Source organism: Colobus angolensis, unplaced genomic scaffold, assembly GCF_000951035.1.
Source record: "Colobus angolensis palliatus isolate OR3802 unplaced genomic scaffold, Cang.pa_1.0 Scaffold410, whole genome shotgun sequence".
Classification (NCBI taxonomy): Eukaryota; Metazoa; Chordata; class Mammalia; order Primates; family Cercopithecidae; genus Colobus; species Colobus angolensis.
In genome coordinates this window covers 589,317-613,944 of record NW_012117489.1, presented here as the reverse complement: position 1 = coordinate 613,944, position 24,628 = coordinate 589,317, and the positions used below count along the sequence as shown (strand labels likewise).

General features: G+C 37.3%; 1 protein-coding gene across 3 annotated transcripts in view; it reads left to right on the top strand.

The window, feature by feature from the left end:
- The window catches only part of CDK14 (cyclin-dependent kinase 14), a 487,133-nt gene that overhangs the window by 362,062 nt on the left and 100,443 nt on the right, over nt 1–24,628 (top strand). For all 3 annotated transcript variants that reach the window (XM_011956201.1, XM_011956202.1, XM_011956203.1), the window contains one exon: nt 793–841. In XM_011956201.1, the coding sequence (XP_011811591.1) occupies nt 793–841 (49 nt within the window). The remainder of the gene's footprint in view (nt 1–792; nt 842–24,628) is intronic.

The following is a 24,628-nucleotide window of genomic DNA, read 5'->3' as shown; positions in this document are numbered from 1 at the left end:
AGGACTATCTAGTATATATTGTTAAGTGCCAAAAAAGTTTCAAGGGTAATGTTTATTGTAAAATTCATTCCAAAAAATCAGTGGTATACATGTTTGCACATAAGGATGGGTGTATTTCATAAACAAAAAATATTGAAAAGGGACATATCAAATCATTAACAATTGCCATATCATCAGAAGTGAAAGAATGAGATTCTGAAGAGATTATAATGTCTATTCTCTATCACTTTATTGTTTAACTTGGTAAAACAAATATGTTCCTTTTTAAACTAAAACAAATCTAAAGATTGTTCACAGATAAATGTAAATATACAGTATAGGACTCTGGTAGTTTGACTTTGAGCATGTATAAATACCATACAGTATAGGAAAGGAGACCCAACATTATCGTATTTGGTCAGAGAAATCATTATAGGAAAAAAACAGCAAGCCTCACTTAACAAAATGTATTGATACACTTCTATAAATCTACTTACAGGTTGGAGGTTTGGAATTTGCATTTCTTTTTTCAACTCAATTAAAACTTAGTTATACTAAGAAATAGTTACTATGAAACCAAATTATGGAATAAACCATCTTAGACAAAAGAAAACAATGCTTCACCATTTAATATGTTGTAATCTTCCTGTTTTACTCTTTACAACTGCCCAGTATAAAAGTGAAGACCTTACTATGCTGGCCTAACTGACTGAATAGCCCACTGTCTTTTTTTAAAGTTGAAGTTTTTTCAACATGCTTGTAATATATACATTTGATACAAAGATTGTTTATCATTTTTCTCTTTTATTTCAGAACGCTTTACCCTGTACAGCTCTAAAAACCTTAGACAAGCGTGGAATAAGTAAGTCTTTATACAGATTGTGCTCATTCTCTTTCTTTCTCTTCTAATATTTACAACTCTTCTTATATGTTTTTCATGACATTGTTCATTCATCCTGCTACGTATTTATTCATTCATTTAACCATTAAACTGCTGTTAAACCTTAACTGTGTGCTAGCTACCGTGTTCAGCCTGAGCCAACACTGTATGAATTTGAGTTCCTAGAGAGATGTGGCATTGCTTCAGAACTGTAAATCCTAAAATTCCTTGTGGTCAGTCTTCTTGCAGCTAAATTCCAAGAAATATTTTTGTATTAGCAAAAAAGCATTTAGAAAATACAATATAGTGACTGACTTTCTAATATAAATGATGTTGGTGACAACTTTTGAGCTAAAGTTGATCTTTCAGATTTTTTCACTTTGCCTATTTTTCCCTTAAGCCTTATTGGGAAGCTAAATGCATTTATGTCTTGAAGTATGTGTTCTCCATTTATTTCATGTCTGTTCTCTCATCTGACCTTAGTTAGTTTTATTTATGGTTTTTGAAATTTCATAAAATCTGAAGATCTGGATTTTGTAGTTATTCAGGAGACACTATTGCAAGCCAATGTGTTAGAAAATCATTGGAAGTTGGAAACAGTAATTTAGTCATTCCCGTTTACTTGTGGGTGTCACATTTCAAGGATTATGCTGGAGAAAAGACAACTGGAACTGGTTTGATTAAATAAACTGCAATTTGTCATACAATTTTGTCTACTTGGAATTTAGTGTTATATTCACATTTTTCACTGTTATCACATGTTTAATTTTGGATACTCCCAGTTATGAAAAAAATAAGAAAAACTTTTTCATATTAAAATGCTGCTAATCCGTGCTCTCAGTGGATACAGTGGACAGCTAATGGCAAGGAACTCATGAAATGAATAATTAAATTCTGTGGTAGTTTAGGGATTTGGCCATTTATTTTTATTAAATTTGTAACTCAAAGAACACATAGGTATAATCATTTTTGTCTAACATGGGGCTTTGCATGTGCCATTTGAAGAGCTAGTTCTTACTCTCAAGGCTCCCCTGGGAAGCATTCCCTCTCCTGGGAGCTTTCTGTGCATACTCCTCTTCTCTGCCTCCACATTTCCTGATCACTGGTCTAACATATTTTAATTACGTGCTTTTATACTCTAAGTAATATATACAGTATACAGTTCCTACCTTAATTAAATGATCAAACACATTCCTGTCTCATAGGAATGCGACATCATTCCTTCCAACCAGATAACCACTTTATGAAACAATTCTTGATAAAGCCATTGAATCTGTAAACCTATATTTAAAGTAACAGGAAAATTTGAAACTATCAGACGTAGCATAGCAGCATTTCTGGAGAACAGGTAATTAGAATTGCAGAATTTATCATTAGAATTAATTCAAAGGCATTTAATAAACTGAGTCTCACCATTAGATTACTTTTTAAATATTTTAAGGAAAATGATAAAAGCTGAGCTTGAGGTAAGGTTTTAAAATTATGAACATGGTTTGTTTAGAACCTTGCTATTTTTAAGTCCTTGTAAGTCTTGCCTTAAGGGTTTATTTCAGAGACACTAAGTAACAAAATCATTACTAAAAATATTAAAATGCTACTTTCTGGTATTCCAATATTAAGTGCTGAATCTTTAGAGCCAAGCCGTAGCCTCTAGCCAATTCAGACCAACGCAATTGAAAGAGAACTAAGATGCAGAGATGTTAATTATATTATTGATTTTTCCTCCAAATGGTCCTTGCAACCATCATCAACATTTCAGCATCTTTCACTTAAGGAGTGAGATCAGAATTTGAAAGAACTACATTAAAAGACTATTACATGAGTGACGGTTTTCTCCATTGCCAACTAATTTGCTTGTCTATAGCACAATTACGAAACTGAAGCAACTGTTAAATTCTCTTGTACGATGGTAATAGGTTTAAAATAAATTGAACTAATTTGCAAGAACTAATTTGAATTCAGTTTAGATGGGTTAATATAAGATAGGTGGGTTAATATAAAGAAGTAGGTCACTGTTCAAAATTAAGTAACAATGCTTTTAAAAATATATATTAACCTAGGTATTAAAGCTAGTGGATATGTTAACCTGCCTAAGAGAGTAGAAATTTCTTGAGAAATGAATCCTTAAGTTTATTTGAATAGCTATAACAAAAGATCCAGTTTATTTTGGGGCCAACTCTAGGTAACACATAGGTAATTCCCTGCTGAATTCATTTATATCAGCAACCATGGACATAATTTCATCCTTTGAAAGATTCTTTTATTGTTCTGTGAAAACGAAGCAGTGATGGGGGAAAATATAATAAGATCCAACAGATATCCAAATTCAAAAGATTAATAGAAAGAAGAAATCTTAATTACGTGATTGAGAATAATAAATGTATATTAATAAAGGAAAAAAGTCCTTTTATTCCCTCGTACTGGAAGTGCATAATCCATGTGGGCTCTTCCTCCATAAAGGGGATTGTGGATTAAAGGGAGACAAATCTTAGTTTTGTAAAAACATGTACTGTTTTCTGATTACCTTCAAGACAATCCATTTTATTTCGTTGCAGTTATATTCTCCCTATTTCTCTTCCAAATCTCTCTATTATAGTTGTCTGACATTGGCGTGTATGTGCAATCAACCAAGAATTTTAGCCACTTAAAAGATCTTTTATTATTTTGGCTGGAGAAGAAGCCTTAGTATATCCTCTCCAGCAAAGTTAAGGGGAAGATTCCAGGAACACATTTGCTTGTTTTGGAACTTTTAAACAGCTGAACGATTTCAGAGGTTTGAAAGTATCAAAAAGAGAACTAAGGAAAAACCACTAAGTCACAGAAGACAGATCTGGAAAAGGCCACTTGTGGCTGGTAACAAGAAGCACGTCTACAGACTTGAGTAGGCACAGGTTAACCTTTTCCTGCGTGTTCCCACACGTGTTATGGTTCTGCTTATAATTCTCTGTTAGTTAAGTAAAACTGGATTTTTCCTAAGAATTTGTAAGAATTGATATTTTAAATTGTGTAGTAAATACAGAGACATTTAAACAAAGCTACCTTTCTGGGAACACAAAAATAGAGAAGAAAAATCTTACCTGCTACAATTGAATGTTCCAGTGGAGTCACAAACCTGAATTTAAAAGATTTAGAAATGTTTCCTAACTTTGTGTTCTTGAACTTTCCTTGAGTATTTTATCTGATTTGATGTTTAACTTCCAAGACATATTTTAAAGGTGACTTGCTAGATAGTTGAGTTACATATGCATAAAACATAATGTATTTAAAATAATATTCAGAGGAATAACATAACTTTCACTCTATTTATGTTGGTGGTACTCTATTGTATTTTTCTTGTCATTATAGATGATATGTCCCATTAAGATTTAAGTCAGAGACTTCGCACGAAACTGAAAGACCCTGTTTTCCATTCTCCCTAATGTTCTAAGTTGATCTAAAATTTTCTAACATAATAATATATTGCAAAGTAAGCTAGAGTTTTAAATGTCTTTCCCTATTTAGAAATGTGAGAGGAAGGTAAGAACACTGTTATTGCACTAGGAGGAGCAGTTGAGTTGAGTGAGATCTGAAATCATCTTTCCTCACTTTCACATTTTTTTCATTGTTGATCATTTTTGTTATAACTCTGTTTACTTCAAAGTAACAATTTTAATTTATTTAGTGCCTGGAGACTTCTTCTCGTAATATTTTCAAAGAAATTATTCTATACATCACTAATTCACTGTTTTGGGGATGGGTTTATTGGGCTGATAAGCTCTAAAGCAGACACTAAAGCAGACATTTTGGAATTCCAGTCTTTTAACTCAAAGGATGAGCTGCAGCTGTCCACTGCCCAGCTCTATGGATTTGAGTTCAGCATTAGAACACTGCATGAGGTGTAGTTCTTCACCACATGCCATACCCTTGAAAATGTACTGTTTTCAATACACAGACAGTCTAATCCAAGCAGGTATCTTGTCCTGACTCTTCACAGCCATACATAGTATTGTTTCAAGGCCCCAAAGGCTCACCTGCTTGCTTGGAAGTTGCAGTTCATAGCAATTTCTGGAGACATTTGTTTTCATGAGAATAAATCATTAGTTCAGTTACTGAAAGCATTACATAGATATGATGTTTATCAAGACCCCCTAAACCCTTTGCCATCTAACAGAGAGCAGCTCTTCTAGGAAATTGCAGATAGGATTCTTGAAAGGAAAAAGAGGAGGACCTAAAATAGGAAATGCTTCCCAGGCCCTGGTGGGAGTCCTAGAGAGCCTTAGAAAAGACAATAAAGATCCGTCCAAAGATTCAGGTTGCAAGCAGGTGCCAGGAGGACAAAGAGAAAACTATCTGAGTGGAAGATGGTAAATTTGCCAAAGGCCTAGCTCTGATCACTAGCAGCGGCAACAGTATAAATGTGAAAGCATATGAAACAGACATAGTCAAAGGCCTGACATGCAACTCATCTCCACAGTTATAGTTGTGGTGGAACTAACAGTTAGACAGCCTTTTGCAATGTATATTGTCACATCCCCACATAGCTTATGGCAGTCTTTTGAGGTAGTCAGGGCAGATATTATCATCTTCATTTTATAGCCTAAAATTAAAAACAGGCTCATGAGGTCAAATGATCAGCACAATTGAAAATAACAACTAGGAATGTATGTACTCCAGTGAATCTTATGAAGGGAATATTATCAATTTTAAAACCCCATATTCATGGGAGCTTATCAATATCAATTTTATTTTGTTCTCACTGCAGCCATGAGTGGAGATGTCTCTTCTGGGACCTGATGCCATTCCCAATCTAGATTTCATGCAGCCAAGAGAGCTGAGACGGAACAAAAACATGACTTCTCTGTCCTGGGGAAAACAGTGTTTGCAGCTGGCTGACTGCCTGCACCACCAACTTGGGCCTCTCCTGCCCACTGCTGGGTAGTGCACCATGGGAAAAAGGCTGGCTTTGTGACAGTCTAAGTGCCAGAGATGACAGGCCTGTCTACTACCCACTCACACCCTACCAGTGAGGTTTGTCACCTCTTCCACACAGCTCCCACTGCCCCCAGGAGTTTAACCCCTATCATTTTGTATCAGTGCCAGATTTCTTATCCATGTCTCTTTTTGTTTGTAGCAAAGAATTCAGTGTCATTAACCCCTGGTGATGGCCAAGGGCAGGCCCCATACTATTTAGTATCTGTTGGACACGCGTTTTTTGTTCCCCTTCTGATAGACAGAAAATACCCATCTTCTCTCTTACTAATTGGCAGTATGTGCCAGGCTTGGGAGTTGGCAACAGCCATTACTTTTCATCCTTTTAGATTATGTGTTGGACTCCTCATCCAAAAAGTATGTGCTTATGGTGCGGCTAATACCTTCCTCCTGCCATCCAGCTCATTAAGGAATAAAACCCAACTCTACTTCTGAAGTGGCACAGAGCTTCTAGAGGCAGCTGGGCTGCTCATTTCCCTGAAAGGAGGAGATGGAATTAGGCTTTCTTGAACTCTTCTCCAAACAGATTCTAGAAGCATAAACTGTAGGAGTTCCTCTGCTTCTCCCAAATATACAGTGGGTGTTTGTATTCTGTGACTGCCATAACAAATTACCACACATGTATTGGTGTAGAATACTACAAACATTACCTTACAGTTCTGGCAGGCAGAAGTCTGGATGAGCTGAGCTGGTTTCTTTTCTCTGGGTCTCACAAGGCCAAAATCAAGACGTTGACCAACTTGGGCTCTTATCTGGACAGGGCTCTCGGGGAGAATCTTATCTGGAGGCTCTCAGGGAGAATTTACTCCCATGCTCACGCAGGTTGTTGGCAGAATTCAGTTCCTTGTGGGGTAGGGCTGAGGTCTCACTTACTTGCTCACTGTCTCCACCCGTTCAATGCCTCCTGCATGCCTCATCACATAGCCACCTTCTCCATCCAACAAGCTTCTGATCTCTCTGACTTCCTCTCTGCCCCATCTCCTCTGCCTCCAGCAGGAGAAAGTTCTCTGCTTCCAAAGGTTCGTGTAATTAGATTGGGCCCACCTGGTTAATCCAGGTTACTCTCTCTGCACAGTCCCTTTTGCTGTAAAAAGTTACCTGTTCACCAGCTTCAGGGGTTAACAGGTGGACATCTTTGGGGGCCATTTTGCTTATCACAAGTGGGTACTAGAGTTTCCCATTCAATCCCGAGTCATGGAGTAAAGCAGAGCACAGAGGAGGAGCAAACCCAGTCCTAGCCAGGTCAGACACAGTCTGTTTTGCCTGGTCTCTAACCCATCAGGTAACAGGCATAGGCTTCTGACTTCAAGTTGCCTGGTTCACAACCAGCGTCGTCAGAATTATATATAAGGAAGAAATCGATTTTTATCCCTAGCACCGAGACAAAAGAGATTATGCTCAAGAAGGCTGCTGGCCTCTGAGGTAACCAAAAGTTTGGCCCGACATTTCTATGTCTGTGCTGACAAATGCAGTAGCCGTTAGGCCTCTGTGGTTCCAGGACACTTAAAATGTGACTACTGTGAATTAGGAACTGAATTTTTTATTACATTTAAATGTAATTAATGGCTGGGCGCGGTGGCTCAAGCCTATAATGCCAGCACTTTGGGAGCCCGAGACGGGCGGATCCCGAGGTCAGGAGATCGAGACCATCCTGGCCAACATGGTGAAACCCCGTCTGTACTAAAAAATACAAAAAACTAGGCGGGCGCAGTGGCGGGCGCCTGTAGTCCCAGCTACTCGGGAGGCTGAGGCAGGAGAATGGCGTAAACCCGGGAGGCAGAGCTTGCAGTGAGCTGAGATCCGGCCACTGCACTCCAGCCCGGGCGACAGAGCGAGACTCCATCTCAAAATAAATAAATAAATAAATGTAATTAATAAGAGTTAAGGACCACATGTGGTTGGTGGCTGCCATATTGGGTGACACAATTCTACATCAACTTGTGCAATATTCATTTATTTTAAATGCTTGTCAGTGTAATACAAATGTGGATGTCTGCTGCTTTGGAAACGCTACACTAAAGAGTCATTGCATTTTGCACTCAAGTGTCCAGAGATCTTGCTTTTTATTTTTGCTTCTCACCCCTCTTTTATTTGTAAACACCCTGAGAATAATAGCTCTGGAGTACCCAATAAGCATAATAAATCTGCAGGGGGAATAGTGGAAATATCAAAGAACATCAAGCAGACATTCCTTTCCCTGCCTCCTCCCCTCCAGAAGCCACGCTGTTCCCTCCTGAGGGGCGCAGCCTGTTGCAAGCATCTCTATTCCTTTCTCCTTCTTGTGTTCTCTCTCTCTCTTTTCTGTTGATAACTGTTAGGGGTTAGACACACAGCTCTCTACCCTTTTTGAACTCCCTTAAGAATTCACCTCTCTGCTGTTGTTCCCGATCTCCTTGATCTCCCCTAACTCTACTCAGAAAACACCGTAAAGACTCAGCTTCCTGTTCCTCACATATGAGATGCTGTTGAGAGGGGTTCCATTTTCTAAATAAGCCTTCCAAAGCAAGAGCTGAGCCAGGTCTTCCTCACTGGGCCCCTGTGGGTATATATATACCTTAATTCTTAAGCTTTAGGACATTGAAAACTGACACATTTGGGAAAGTGAAGCATGAATAGAAATGCAATCGTTTTTACCTCTCGTTATATAAAAGAAACACATGATATGTGATACTTTTCCTCAAACTTACTGATATCATTTTCATTTGATTAAGAAAATATTTACAAATTTAGTGAATGTTCAGCCTCAAAATGAAGATGAATATAAGAAGTCACTGGAGAAAGACACTGTTTGTTTTTTAGCGTTTTTGTTTTTGTTTTGTTTTGTTTTTTGCAGCTTTGTTGCCCAGGCTGCAGTGGCATAATCATGGCTCACTACAGCCTTGACCTCCAGGACTCAAGCAATCCTCCCATCTCAGCCTCCCAAGTAGCTGGGACTAAAAGTACCTACCACCATCCGTAGCTAAAAAAGATGATTTTAACAACAATGTCATCCCTAGTATCCACTGTTACCCATTCCACCCTCTGGTTGTTTGATTTTCATGAAACAATAGATCCCTCTCATCATTTGGGGAGACTCTATAAAACCAGGGCTCAATTTCTATTCGTGGTGAGGATAGAGCTCCTAGAGTATTCTTGTTAATACCTGCATCTAACATGTTGTGTACACAGTGGTCTTACTGACCTAAGAATATATACCATCAGTAAATAGTATTGACATGAGCAAAGGAAAAAACAGAAGAGAGGAAGGAAGGTTGCACAAGCTAATTATTGACACAAATGACAATAAAATGCCTGGAGCCAGCATCATCTTTGGTAGCATCGGAACCAGGTTCATCCCTAGTTCCACTACTGAAATGTGTAATATTCAGGAAGCTCTCTAACCTCTCTGAGCCTCAGCTTTTCAATTTGTATAACCTCTTGGCAGGATTATTGTTTAATCTTTAAGTAAGGTAAGAGTATAAATTACCGGGTACCTTACTAAACACAGTCCTTTGGCAAATATTAGTTTACCTCCCTTCTCTTTTTCAGTGCTCCCTGTCGTACCTCCCAGTGAGAGTGTTTCATTCAGCTCCAAATAAGCAATTACCCTTCAACATGGATACCACTCCTACATAGAGTCCCCAGACATCTTCTGGAATATTATTTCTACCTTCTTAGGGGCACATGCTAAACATCTTGGTCACCAAAACTTTCGTTTTAAAATACTTGTTGTGTAAAAACAAGATTTCCCCTTCCTCAACAGTTTCTTCCTAAGAGTGGTGTGTTAACAAATAGCATTGTACATAATTAATGCAATACTGTGATTTATCCTTAGTCTCGAAACACATTTTATTAGACAGTTTTCCTAATTAGATTGAAAGAAACCCATAGACAGATCACTGTTACCAGGTTCAAATGTCTGTTAGACCTTTTCTCGTGATATAACCTGTACACAAACTGATGGACAACCCTAAGCCAGGAGTGTAGGGTCTGGGCATCCACTTGGCCCAGTGATTTCACTGGTGAGACTAAAAGTAATTATCCTTGCTGTTTACAGCATTTAGAGGGGGAGAGTAGATGAATTATCTCTCAAAACACAATGAATAAAGTCTGGGAGCATGGCCATGCCATATCTGTTATGGTGAGGAAAATGGGAAGGGGATTCCAAAGGTAACTGGCCTTTTTCTTTTAGACACTGAGCCACGTCCATACCCTAAGGCACAGATCCCATGTTAAACGGTTATTTCCATCATGGCAGTGACATTGACTTTAACAATAGATTTCATTATGTCTTTAACAACAACAAAAATGCCCTTTGAAAAGCCTTACACACACACATATACAACTCCCAACACAATTATTTTTCTGTCTTCTCTGAAAGAATATTTTAAAATCATTTCAACAACATCTTTGGGATTTTAGAAAAAGCTAGTGTTGGTTTACAGTGGAAGTCTCATAGAGTTTATATATATGTGTGTGTGGTTATTATTACTCAGACTATAAATGAGATAAATGAATAGAAATATTAACACAAAGGGATCAATATTCTGGCCCTCATTACATTGTTATACAGCATATCTTTGTGTATCTCTGTGAATTCTCTGCTAGTCCTCAGCTGTATTTAATCCCTCAAGACTTGATATACAAACATAATGCCAAATAGAGAACTTCCCTTAAATTATTCAAATCTCCCCATAAGTGATTTCCCACTCTTCCTGCAATAGAAAACATTTGATCATAAATTCAATTAAATCAGCCATCATCTTTGTGATGTTTGTCCAGCTAAATCCTTTAGTGACTAAACCAATAAACATACCAGCTGTGAGTGTGCATGTATGTGTGTGCGAGTGTGTGTTTATGGCACAACTATTGCAAAAGAATCGATTTGAAGTAAAGATGAAGGGTAGTTCTCATTTCTTAGGCCAGATTTTAACTACTTCACTAAAGCCAGGGCTTAAAAGATTAAACTCTTAGGGATAAAATCATGTGTACTTCTCTAAATGCATTGGCTTTTATTTCCTAATTTAGGGCTGAGTTTTAATATATTAAGTTTTAGATAAAAACTGATGTACTTTGGAGATGTTAGGAAAAAGCATCAAACCACATCAACCATTCTTACTTCTCTTTCTTCTCCAGCATCTCCTCCCTAGTTAAAACAAAGGAAAAGTGACTGTCAACCTACTTTTAAGTTTCTTAGGGAAAATGGCATGATAGGACTATAGTACTATTTATAATTTCTTATATATCTGTCAGCTGAAGAGGTGAAGTTTATTAGAGGCTTATAAATGTTGATTGCTTCTCATCTTGATTCTAAAGCCTTTTAGACACACAAGTATAACCAACCTCCTCCCTTCTTTTTTGTCTTACCTTTACTAATGATCCTGTTTGGATATAACTGAACCCTGTTTATGCATCTTCACAAATATGTATATCCATGTGGCCTGTAGAGGGCAGCATGCTCTGAGGGGGAAAAAAAAAAAAACAGTTACAGGGTAACTTTATCTCCTTAAAATATGAGATAAGCAGCTATATATATTTTTTCCGATACCAAAACAAGTAAAATGTCTCTGTTAGAGAAGCCAGAGCTGCCCCATGCTTTGTCTGACCCTGTCTGCCACTTTAGGTGTCTGTTTGGATGATGAACATTTTTTATGAATTGAATCAGCCTACCTTGGAGGCTACTTAGGGATTACACCAGGTTCCATGCCTTTGCCTCCACATGGGACAAAGCACATCGTTGTATTTATAAAGATTAATACAAACGGATTTTTTTTCCTTTGGCTCTCATTTCTTGTTACCCTTGACCGAAGTGTAGAATTTGAGTCAAACTGTACCTATAGTTCTAATTTTATTTGGTAGTCAAGTGAGACTTTACCTTCCTATCTTAGAATTCGGCTATCTCACATCATTTGCTTTTAGGTTGTGTATGCCAAAGAATTCTGGTGCCTTTTAATTTTCCCAAGAAAATGAAAAACATTTCCACGGGGACATTTTCTGTTCAGAACAGACTTTGGACTTAAAGCTGGGCTCCTTCCCTTGCCTGCCTCGCACATCTTTGGAGTGAGTCCCTGACCAGGACCCCTTCTCTATTGCCACATTCATTGATTTTCTCAATCCAGTCTCTACCGTTCATCTGAAGAGCCAAATCCTCCCACTGTGTGAACTACACTATTCCTTTATGAGAATTTAGAAATTTCTAGAAGCTACATTAAATATTTTAAGGATATAGAGCAGTACTGTCCAATAGATCTTTATGCATTGACAAGAATGTTCGCTATCTTCACTTTCCAGTATGGTAACCACTAGCCACGTGTGGCTATTGAGTAACTTAATGTGGCTAGTGCAGTTGAGGAACTGAATTTTTAATTTCATTTAATTCATATTAGTTTAAATTTAAATAACCTCATGTGACTACCGACTACCAAATTTCATAGTGCAAAATAGAGCATAACTTCTGATCAGCTTAAAGCAAGTGTTTTACCAGAATATGTTGTGAGGTGAATTAGGTTTTTCAGCTAAAAACCTCCTGCCCAGGTTTTTATTTTTGCACTTATTTCTTTACTATGTAGCTATAGACTTATATCCAAATCCTATGACTCTGCCTCAGGATTTGCTTTCTCTCAGAACATCTGAGAGATTTTCCATTTTCAAATTCTTCGATTTTGTTGAATATTGAATGTATCTCTCTTGGGTATCCAGAATGGAATTTCAAAACATGGCATTTCGGCAGCACTGATTCTGTAGGCGCTGGCCGTTTCACAGTCTAAGCTCTGTCACTCTTCGACTGGTTATATCTAGTGTTCCTAAATATAGAAACACAACTTAGTAAATGTGCTAAAATGTGTCAGGCAACATAGAAGCTGGACACACAGCACATTAACTAAGTAGGTTTTGTTTGTGTGTGGGTGTGTATGAGCAGCTATTTACATTGACTACAAATAAATCTTAGGTTTGTATCATCCTTTTTGAAATGACCTCAACATTCTTTTGAAAATGTTCTTGTGGCCAGGTGCAGTGGCTCAAGCCTGTAATCCCAACAGCTTGAGAGGCCAAGGTGGGCAGATCGCTTGAGTCCAGGAGTTTGAGACGAGACTGGGTGATATGACAAGACCCCAAATGTACAAAAAAAATTATATATATATATATATATATATAATTTAGCCAGGCGTGGTGGCATATGCCTGTAGTCCCAGCTTCTTGGGAGGCTGAGGCAGGAGAATCATTTGAGCCCGGGATGCAGAGGTTGCAGTGAGCCAAGATCACACCATTGCACTCTAGCCTGGACAACAGAGCAAAACCCTGTCAGAAAAAGAAAAAGAAAAAGAGAAAAAAAAACAGACAAGGAAAGAAGGGAGGAAAGGAGAGGAGAGGGGAGGGGAGGGAAGGGGTTCTTTTAAGCTCCCAAGTAATCAGATGAGTTTTTTTTTTTCTCTCTCTCTTTCATTTCTTTAAACACTTCCATATCTTTACGTATGATCTGCAAATGCCTGTCTTCAGTTTCCTACATTATGCTGATATTGTTTTAAGACATCAGTAGACTGTTTTTTTTTTTTTTTTTTTGCCGCCAGCTTCTGATTCATGTTAGAGATATACCTGAAAATGCCCTTACCTACATGTACCTGGAAGTTATAAGTAGTTGGACTCCAGATGATACTAAATGTGCAGCTTTTTAATCCTATTCATTTGTCTTTCTTTTATTTCAGTTGTAAAGGTGAAAATGCTGATCCAAAAGATAAAAAGCCTAGCAATCATGCCAATTTGAGTTTCTTAAAGCCACAGATATGAAATGGCACCTTTCCATTATAAATCATTTTATATAAAGAGCCAGATGTAGAGTTAAAGTCAGGAATAAAGGACTGTGAAACTCAGAGGTTGTGCTCAGTTGCAGTAAAAGATAGCCTCAGCCTATTTTATGCTCACCATCAAACCCCACTTTGGAGCATCCGTGCCCCCAGATCTACAACCTCCTCCACATGAGAGACGAATGCAGGGTCTTCTGGGAGTCACACTATAAGAATAATTTGACCAGCCTCTTGGAAAAGCCTAGGCATCCTCTCACCACAGGGCATGACCATAAAATAGAGGCCATGAAACTTTTAGCAGTGTTTTTTAGTAATGAACTTTAAGACTGGGCTCCCATGCACAAAGCAAGTTCCCTGCCTTTGTAAGACTGATAGCCTTTCTGTTGATGAATTATTGCAGAAAATCGTTTCACTAAAGTTTCTACAATGTAGCAACTATTTCTGTGTTGGGAACAGCCAATTGCAAACTCCAGAAGCACTTAGGCTGTTTGATAATAGCGTTTCAGTCAAATGCAGATTCAGATAAGCATAGAGAGAAAAAACGAAAAGTCAAAGGCAAGGACTTGGAACTAGAAGGAGAACACGAGGCACCCCTACTTATAACATAGAGTTGTGGTTCACTCATAGCATAGAGTTGAAATACATCCTGCAGATTTGTTGTTAAAAGTCACTCCTTAAATTATACATTCACATTCTAATGTAGGAGGAAGCGATCTTTTTGAAATAAGATCTGTTGAAAGAAATACACGAATTTTTGTTCAAATTATTTGAAAATCCCTCCTCTAATATATTCTCATATTTGTTGCATACATCACAGAGTAAATAAATTATTTCCCAGGACATGAACTGCAAAACAAAAATGACAAACAAAAATTTTATGCGTACCAACTTTAGCATCTGCCATGTAAGACTTCACAGTACTTTTTCCCTAAACACACGTCACAGTTACTCAGAATTCTAGCAGATGTCAGTTTGATACTCTGTAGCTCTGAGGGATGGTTCAGATGTTTGTGTGTCACTCTATTTGGAAGTATTTGAACGTAAGGATTGAGAAGGGGAAAAGAAGAGTAAGGATGGCCAAGTAGAAAGCATGCTTTTGCACTGCTGTGTTGATCAATTTGGACTTGAGGCCAGCACCCACTAGGCAGGAGGAAATCAAGACACTTAAAACTAAGATAGGCCAGGGAAACAAGAACCAATCATGGTGGACCATAAGATTAGGAAGTCATTGGACATTTAGAAAAAGGACAAACAAAGTGGGCCTGAAGGGGAGACTGGCAAAGAGAGGAGTATACTTTAATGTGTAACACAGCAAAACACAGTTACACAATCTTCTTAAAATTTGGAGACAAATTCTGAAGCATATCTATCAAGAGAATGTTTCTATATCAAAGTATTTAAAAGAATATTGAAAATATTTGTACTTAAGGTACCTCACCATTATCTTATTTTAGTAAGCATTTAAAACCAGAACTACCATTTGACTCAGCAATTCCATTACTGTTTATATACTGTTTATATACTGTTTTGGAAATGCTGTGATGGTTGCACAATATTTATATGGTTATATATCAAAAAAGAAAATAAATCATATTACCAAAATGGCATATGCACTCACATGTTCATCATAGTGCTATTCACAATAGCAAATACATGGAATCAACCTAGGTGCCCATCAGTGTTGAGCTGGATAAAGAAAATGTGGCACGCATACACCATGGAATACTATGCAACCATAAAAACGAATGAAATCACGTCCTTTGCAGCAACATGGATGCAGCTGGAGGCCATTAACCTAAGTATATTAACATAGGAACAGAAAAACCAAATATTGAATGTTCTCACTTGTAATTGGGAGCTAAACATTGAGTATGCATGGACACAATGATGGCAGCAATAGACACTGGAGACTATTGGGAGGAGGGGGAGGGATAAAGGGGTTGAACAGCACCGATTGCATACTATACTAACTACCTGGGTAATGGGATCATTCGTACTCCAGACCTCAGCAACGTGCAGTTTATGCATGTAACAAACCTGCACGTGAACCCCCTGAACCTAAAATAAATTTACAAGAAAGTAAAAATAAATAAAAATTATGAGACCTTTTTTGTATGAATTCACTCATGATCTCAATCCTCTTTACTTCATGTTTTTTTCCATTAATTGTAAATCCTCCAATGAGGTTTCTCCTACCAAAATATTTTCAGGTATGTACTCTAATTTGGGAAAGAATATTGCAGTCCCAAGGGACCCTTTTAACTCCATTTAGTAAGGTCAGTTTAATTTTTTACAAGTGTAGCAGTGGGGGAGAAATGACAATAGTGCGGTATGAAGTATCACCAGCTACAATGTTCACGGCACACGTCTGTGCCTCACACCTTGCCAGAATGCTTTGTCTGCATCATCTCATTTAATTCCGAAAACAACTCTCAAATGGTTTTCCTGACAGGATCATCTAAGTTTATTTTACAAATTTTATTTTCCTGTCTTCAGTTATTTTGTAGTCTCAAGAGCAGATCTATAAATATCTGTCTCATTTGCCATTTTTATACAAAACAGGGCTGAGACTAGAGTGAGGCATGTAAGGTGCTCATTTTGGGTTCAGAATTTAGGTGGTGTCAAGAAAAATCTCAGTGATCAGGATAAATAACACTTTAATGCAATATTTCAAAAACTCAAAAGATAGCTTCAGTGTATTCTGTGCTCTCCATCAAACTACCCTTCATTCGCACCCAGCCCCACATCCACAACCTACTTCTTCATAAACACCAATACTGGTGAGGTTGTAGAAAAATGAGCCCTTTCATTTACTGCTGATGTCCCTCTAAACTGGTAAATAATGCGAAAAACAATATGGAAACGTGCTTGTGGCCATAAAGATATCATGGAGCATTCAAGAAATTTAGTATCTAGATGCTCTGGATGTTTGGGAATGCTAAGTTTCTGCTCTCATAGAACTTCTAGAGTAGCGAGGACAGTAAACAAAATATAGACAGTATAATCTCAAAGAGTGCTAAGTCCATGAAGACAATAAAACAGAGCAATGTGATGAAACGGAAGAGCACTGGCAGGCTCTAAGCATATGAAAACTGGGATTTTCACTTTTTGCCCAGTTCCGTGTCCTTAGCACCTACAACAGAGCCTGTCCCATAGAAGGCACTCAACCCGTATTTGTTGAAGAATGAAAGTGCTTGGTGGTGAGAGTATAATGAACGTGGGGAGAGAGAAAAGAGGAGACTGGCGAATGAAAGCAGAGGCTGGCTAAGGAATGGCCCTGCAGGCCAGAGTTTGGGATTTTGCTTTACTTCCGATTGGAAACCAGAGGAATTATGTTTTGAACCTGCCGATTTCACTTGTTAGTATTTCTCCCAAGGAAATAGATCAACCAAGTAAAAACCAAGTTGCCCCCAAATTCTCATTACTGTATTGTAGTTTAAAATTTTTAAAAAGACTTGGTATCAACTTAACCAAGATTAAGGGAATGGGGAAAGGTTTAACAAATCATGATTCAGGAACTCAGTGGAATATTACACAGCAATGTTAGAATATTATGTATGGAGATTTTAAAAACATAGGAAGTGTTCCCTATGTTTCCTGAAAAAAGATGAATAAAAATATATATATACTAATATGTTACTATAAAAAGTCTGTGGACTAGCTGTTACTGAAATGTAATATACAAGATGAAAATAGTTGTGATGCAGTAGTAGAATTTTGGGTGATTATTTTTCTTCTTTCCCAAAATTATCTTTAATATTGTCACATTATTTTAATAACAAAAATGTTGCTTAATTTGTATAGAGTTTCTATTCAGGGTGATGATAGGGTTTTGGAAATACTATAATGGTTGCACAATGTTATGAATGTAATTAATGCCACTGAATTATACACTTAAAATGATTAAAATGGCAAGTTTTCAGTTATTTATCTATATTACCACAATTTACCAAAAACAAACAAACAAAAAAAAAGCAGGTCTCTTCTGTAATCATCAGTGTGGCCAGCAGCCCCAAAGGTGGCTCCCAGTGATCCCACCTTCTGGTCTTCATCCCCTTCTCACATCATCCCAGGGTTGGTCTTGGTGACCAGTAGGATGTGGCAGAAGTTATTGCACATTACTTCCAAGGTTAGGTTATAAAAGATTGGCATCTCCTGTCTTGGGCTCTGGCTCCTTCTATCTCTGATCACTGGCTCTGGCAAAGCCAGCCAACATATCATGTGCCCAGCCCTAGAGAGAGGCTCACATGGTGAGGAACTAAGACCTTTTGCCAACAACCTCGTGAATGAATCACCTTGGAAGTGGATCCATCAGACCCAAATTTCAAATGAGTACACATCCCTGGCTATCAATTTGACTGCAACTTTGTCCCCGAGTCAGAACTATCCAGTTAAGCTTCTCCCAGATTCCTGATCCTGGAAACTGTGAGATAATAAATATTTGTTGTTTAAAGAAAAAAGAAAAGAAAATATCAAAATTTTTATCTTGCTTTTACTGCAGCTATCCTCACGGGTATGCAATAGACACCAGCTGTTTTTTCCCTAACTTTGAAGTCTTGTTTCCTCCTCTTCTAATGGAAGTCCTGGTCCAGCAGACTTTATTAATTAATGTTAAAAAGAGTGATGTGTAGCAAAGTAAATTTATTTATTTCCATCATGACACCTCACAGTATCATGGTCACAAAGTTGAGTGCATCACTAGACCTTGGCCTGACATAAGATGCCTATAACCATGTTTTTGCATATGAAGGAGATTCATAAAACTAGCTACATTACTAAGAGAATATTAAGTGGCAAAGTGAGAATTAAAGTAAACAGCCCAAGTAAAAGAAAAGTCTACACCCTCAACAGGATACAGCATTTATGGATGTCTAAAACTTTTTCTCTTCACATGAGGGAAAATGAAAGCTAATACAACCTCAAAATGGATTCGAGTAAAATTCAGGTATTGAAAGGAAATTTTATTATATAAAAACATATTCAGGCCAGGGACATGATTCACACCTGTAATCCCAGCACTTTGGGAGGTCGAGGCAGGTGGATCACCTGAAGTCAGGAGTTTGAGACCAGCCTGGCCAACATGGTGAAACCCTGTATCTACTAAAAATACAAAAATTAGCTGGGCATTGTGGCAGGCGCTTGTAATCCCAGCTACTTGGAAGGCTGAGGCAGGACAATTGCTTGAACCCAGGAGGCAGAGTTTGTAGTGAGCTGAAAACGCACCATTGCGCTGCAGCCTGTGTGACAAGAGCGAAACTCTGTCTCCAGGATAAAAAAAAAATATATATATATATATATAAATTTCAGTGATTAAAAAATACAAAGAACTAAATGTATAAATTTTCTTGGACCTCTATACATGGTGTTTATGTATCTAATTGATTTTTTAAAATTATATCTGGATTACATGCTAATAAGACTTTTTTATACATTCCAGGATTTTCTAAGTGCTCTAGAATCATCATATCTTACTTTCATAATGAGAAAAAAGCAAGCTATAAATATAGCCTGTAGATGGAATGATACAGGGAAGACAGCACCAATATTTGAGGCATGTAATGGGCTCTGCCTCACTTGCTGTATGACTGAGGCTACGTTGCTCCTCCTGTCTGAACCTCAGCTCCTTCCTCTGCAAGATGGGATGATGATGATCACCTCATAGGCTGGGTGTGTAGGATAAGGGAGATCACATGTGAAAAAAATCGCTAGCACATAGTAAACCATATGTTTCCTTCCCCTTTATATATCTTCCCCCAGTATTTAGAACAAGGGTTCCATCTCCTGGCTGGCCATGTCTTCTGTGTAATGGGAAGAGATGAGATCATTCACCAGGTCGTTGGTTCAGTGTGCAGTTGGAAAGACACTGTGGGTTAGAGAAGACAGATAGGAAACTCCTTGTAGGAGTGGAAAGCATTGAAAGGGATTCTGACATTTATTTCTTAGAGAACAGGGCCCATGTAAAGGATGCTCAACTGTTCAGCAGTCAATCCAATTCTTGCTTTAGACATAAGCCGTTTCTCTTTCTTTCATAACGAAAGCATATGTTTTCAAATTCCAGATGCAATATCATAAGATAAAAAGCTGAAATTAGAGTGCCCAGCAAATAGATTCTTCATTTGCTTTGAACTAAACTTTAATAACCCATGACCTCTGACCTAACTGAATATTCTTTCATTTTGATATAACTGGGAGCACTAGTTTTGGTGATTTTCTGCAGTCCTAACCATTTAATACGTTTAATCTACAAGATAATTTTTTAAGGGATGAGGAAACATTATCTTTTCTATATCAACACAGAGTGCTAAACTATATATTGCCTTTAAGAAAAGTTCTTTTTTGCAATTTTCTTATTATCTTGGATCATGTCCAATGTGCAAGGAAATAAACGTGAAGAAAGAGTTTTGTGGTATGTTAACTGCTCTGCTATTTTTCTTCTTTTTATCATGGCCCAAGATTCACCAAAGTTGAGATAAATTCACCATGCCTTCTTTAAAAAGCGTAACAGCAAGGCATTCTTCCTGTAGGAGTCAGACTGTAAAAGGTGATTTCCTTTTACTCCATTTGGTTTAAGCCTGTAACAAGCATTAAGTGAAAAATCTGATATATTTGTTAGGGCATTTATTGCATTACTAAGTTATACTTTCAGTTCTCAGTGAAAGGTTTACTGAGAACATAAACTTTGAAGAAGTCTGTTCAGGATTAAAGATATATATTTTCTTCTATTTTTGTGAAATAATATTATATAAAATTATGCCTTTCAGGGGCTATTTTTAGCACTATTTATAGTCAAAGGACATACCATTCCAAAACCTCCTGATGATGAGATTTGTAACTTCTCTAGGGTTTCAGAAGAATGAAAGGCTAGGAAGCCACCATTTCTGTTAACTCCATTTACCATAATGCAGATGCACCAATAAGTTAAACTTTTTACCAGAGCCTTTGATGGTGGAAATGTTTTTCACACTGCTTGGGTAATTTGGACTAAATATTTATAACCAATCTCTCTGAAACATAAGCCATTCCTAAATTTTTACGTAGATTGAATTTTTGGATAAATGAAGATTTGTATTTAAACTCCCATTCAATCTTTTATCATAAAAAATGAGAGTCATCTGTTTCAGTTGAAACAGTGTTTTAATCAACCACTTTGAATTCAGGAAAATTCAGTAATCTTTGTACTCCAAATAGTATAAATATTAGAAGCATCACAGGAGTATAACATTCACTAACAATTTACTTTGCTTCACTCTTGATTTCCTAAAAACGTTTTAAAACCTGTGAAGTCAGTGAAATAATAAGATGCCTATAATCGATTTAAGCAAGTTTTGGAAAGAAAAGGTCAATCTTCACAGCAGTCCTGTGAATTGGGAGAGGGTTATTAACTTTATCCTGATCTTGTATCCAGAAGTTGGAAAGGTTGTGAGTTACCTAATGTCTTTCAGGTACATTACAATGGGATTTCATACAGGGCGGGTTTGTGTTGTTATGAAGGTCTAGTGCTTATGATAGATAGGCTATAACTGTAAATAAAATAACTGGGAAGCTGGAAATCAATTCTGTTGAATACACATCTTTGGGTTTGAGGATATTCTATGCTGACTTGTGAGGTTAGACTTTTAAGTATTCTGCAAACTTTATTCTTCTGATTATAAAGGTCAATTATTGTAAATGTATTTTTCTTCTATCAAGTCTTCTAGTCAGAGGATTGAAAAGTAATTATTGGTGCCTCTTTTGCTGTTTACTACTTTTTTGAAGTAAAATACTTAACAAAAATTATAAAATCATATAATCACTGGTTCACTAAATCTAGGGATCTTTTCTAAAATATAACCGAGATACGAGTATAATGACTGACAGGTTTGTACTATCCTATATATGACAAATACTATTAATGTTTGGGGATCTCTGATAAATCATAGGAAGTTTTTTTAATTAGGCTATTTATTCATGTAAAATTATAGTTTAACTGCACATGGGTTATAATGTTCTGTATAAATTATTAAAAATAAAACTTCACAACTGAAAACAGTTACTGCCAGTAGGCACTGGAGAAGATTGCAAAAGGAATTAAAGTGAAATCTCTGCAAACGCAATGTAGCAAAGCAGTTACCCTATTCTCTCCTGTAGACAGTAGGATGGAAACATGATCTACTTTTGTAGGAGTTAAATGAAAGTAAGTTTAAATAAATGAGGGCTCTTGTTGAAAAGAATATAACAAGTTCATATATATTAGTCTATGAATATTTTATGATAATGTCTATCAATGGATTTTTGAAAGGTAAATATGAAAATAGTATCATATTAGTACATAGGAAAGGCTGCTATAATTATGTCATAAGTTAACAGATTTTTAAAAGCAAATCACCCTTTCTTTGGTTTTGGAATGAACTTAAACATTTGAAGACATCTCTTTTTCCAGGAAGGGTAGAAAATAGTGATAAATAAAAATCAAGGCTGGGGAATTACTACCAAGCTAAGCTCTGAAATCCAAAGCAAGAATTTAATATTTTCCTTTTTCTGGCCCACTTTTGGCAGTTTAGAATAGCCTTAAGAATGTCAGTGCTAGCGTTTTCAAAAACTTGATTTATATCAGATCCTTCTGAGAGCTCTTCAACACTTTCTGTACTTTTCCATCAGGTATAGTTGACTGCAAGGGCAACCGTGTATTGAGTAAGGGTTAGATCTGATGGGGAGACCTAGCAGTGTGGATTCGTATGATTGTTCATCTTGTTCACATTAAGGCTGGACTCTCCCCATTGTCCTTATTTAGCATAGGACAGTGGAAGTGTTAACAAGAATATAGAAAGAATAGTCTCTATAGCAATAAAGTTCAAAATGAAAGGAAAAGGGAGAAATATGGAAAAATGTAATGTGTTCTTAAGGAAAACTTTAGGAATAATCTAGTAACCCCTTTACCAACTGAGTAATGTACAGCTAGCAATAATTTTTTGGCATAGCATGCAATGGACACTAAGATGTAAGTATCAGAAGTCTGAATACTCTCCATTTTGTAAGCATGACCCTTTGATCACCTGGATCAAATAAAATAATACATGGGAAAGCATTTTGTGAACTGTAGAGCTGCCTGCAAATAGCATTATTCTAATATAGCATTGGCCGTCTAGTGAGCTGACCATTATGGGAATGAGTGTCTGCCAGGGAGATTGTGGCATTAAACAATTGCATTAGAATAAATGAATAAGAATTGAGTATTTTTATGTACTAAAACTACAACCTATTTACAGAAACTAATATAAAAATGTTATCAGTTTGTTTTGAGGGGAGGAATCTCATTAATTTTTTTTTTTTACATTGAGTACAGTGAGAAAGGAAGCCCCAGTGTTAAACAACTCTGTGTCTCTATTATTAACGTAACTATGAGTCTTGCCTCTCATTTTATCACACAGCTCAGCACCTGGGGTTGAGAAGTACACTGCACAGGGCTGAATCTTTTCTTCTGTTAGTCTTTATTTTCCCCAAGAGTTCATTCCAGTGTCAGAGATTCAATCATGTTCTGCTTGACCAATTCCTGTCCCCTCTTTGCAAAATGAATAAATTTAAGCCTATTTGCTAAAACTAAGTTATTTTTTGAAAAACAAAAGCAGTGTTATGACCATAGTACTCCCTCTAAGACAAAAAGCTTTGATAAGAGGGGGTTACATGAGCATTTGAGCATTTTGCTTTTGATGTGTAGACAAGAAGACTGCTGCACCTGACAGTTCTGTTCAGTAGTTAAGGAAAACAGACAGACTTGTTTTTATTGGTAGGTGGACTTCTTCACAAATCATCCAGCTCATTTTCAAGCGATCAGATGTCGATTAATTCAGTGGCCAGCACCCACATTGGCATCCTTGCCACAGAGATGTGTGCTGTCAAATAAAGGGATCCAGGCAGGCTCTGTGAAGAGTGTGACAGTGCATAAAGTATGAGTATAGACTCTTTGCATCACTCACTCCAGGTTGGTTGCTCTACTTCCAACTCTGTAAAACAAAGCACACTATTATGCTTCAGACATAGGCCCATAATGAGTGTAATAGTATCCCGTCACCATATAAAACGCAAGTGAGGAACATTCTAGAACTTTTTGTTCCCATTTAAGCTTTTTATATGGAATTTTCTATCTCTATTGCATGGTCTAATATGTAAATTACACATACCACATTTTTACTCTTTATATCCAGTTTTCATGAGCTAAAACATTAATAAATTCCAGTGGAGAGTTTTATAGAGATTTAGAAGCCACCCTTGGGAACAAAATGTAGCTTGCCTTAGTTGTTATACAGCAGGTGTATCATCAGTTTTAGAGGGAGTCTTTTAGAACTACAGTGTAAAAATAAAACCCTAAATCAAAACAAGCATCCATGCAGTCCTAGTTTATAAGTTAACTTTAAAAAGGCAAGGGATCAACTTCCTTCCCACTTCAAAAACCAAACCAAACCAGAGGAAAAAAAAGAAAAAAAAGAAAATGACATCCTCCGGGGGATGTATAGTTTGAAGAGGTTTTTTAAGGAGTAGGACTTGAACATAAGATGTTTTTGCTCAAAAATGACTGTCGACTTTTTAAATTTTTGTTTCTCAGGTAATGTGAAACCTCTATAGATATAACCATTGATATACTCAGTACTCAAGCAAACATTCAGTCATTTAGCAGATGTTGTGTCTCCACATTGTATTAGAAATGCTGCCTTCCAGCCGGGTGCAGTAGTTTACACCTACAATCTCAGCACTTTGGGAGACTGAGGCGGGCAGATCACCTGAGGTCAGAGTTTGAGACCAGTCTGGCCAACATGGTGAAACCCCATCTCTACTAAAATTACAAAAATTAGCCAGGCGCAGTGGTGTGCACCTGTAATCCCAGCTACCTAGGAGGCTGAGGCAGGAGAACTGCTGGAACCCAGGAGGCAGAGGCTGCAGTGAGCCGAGGTCATACCACTGCACTCCAGCCCAGGCAACAGAGCAAGACTCTTTTTTAAAAAAAGAAAGGAGGGAGGGAGAGAGGGAAGGAAGGAGGGAGGGAGGG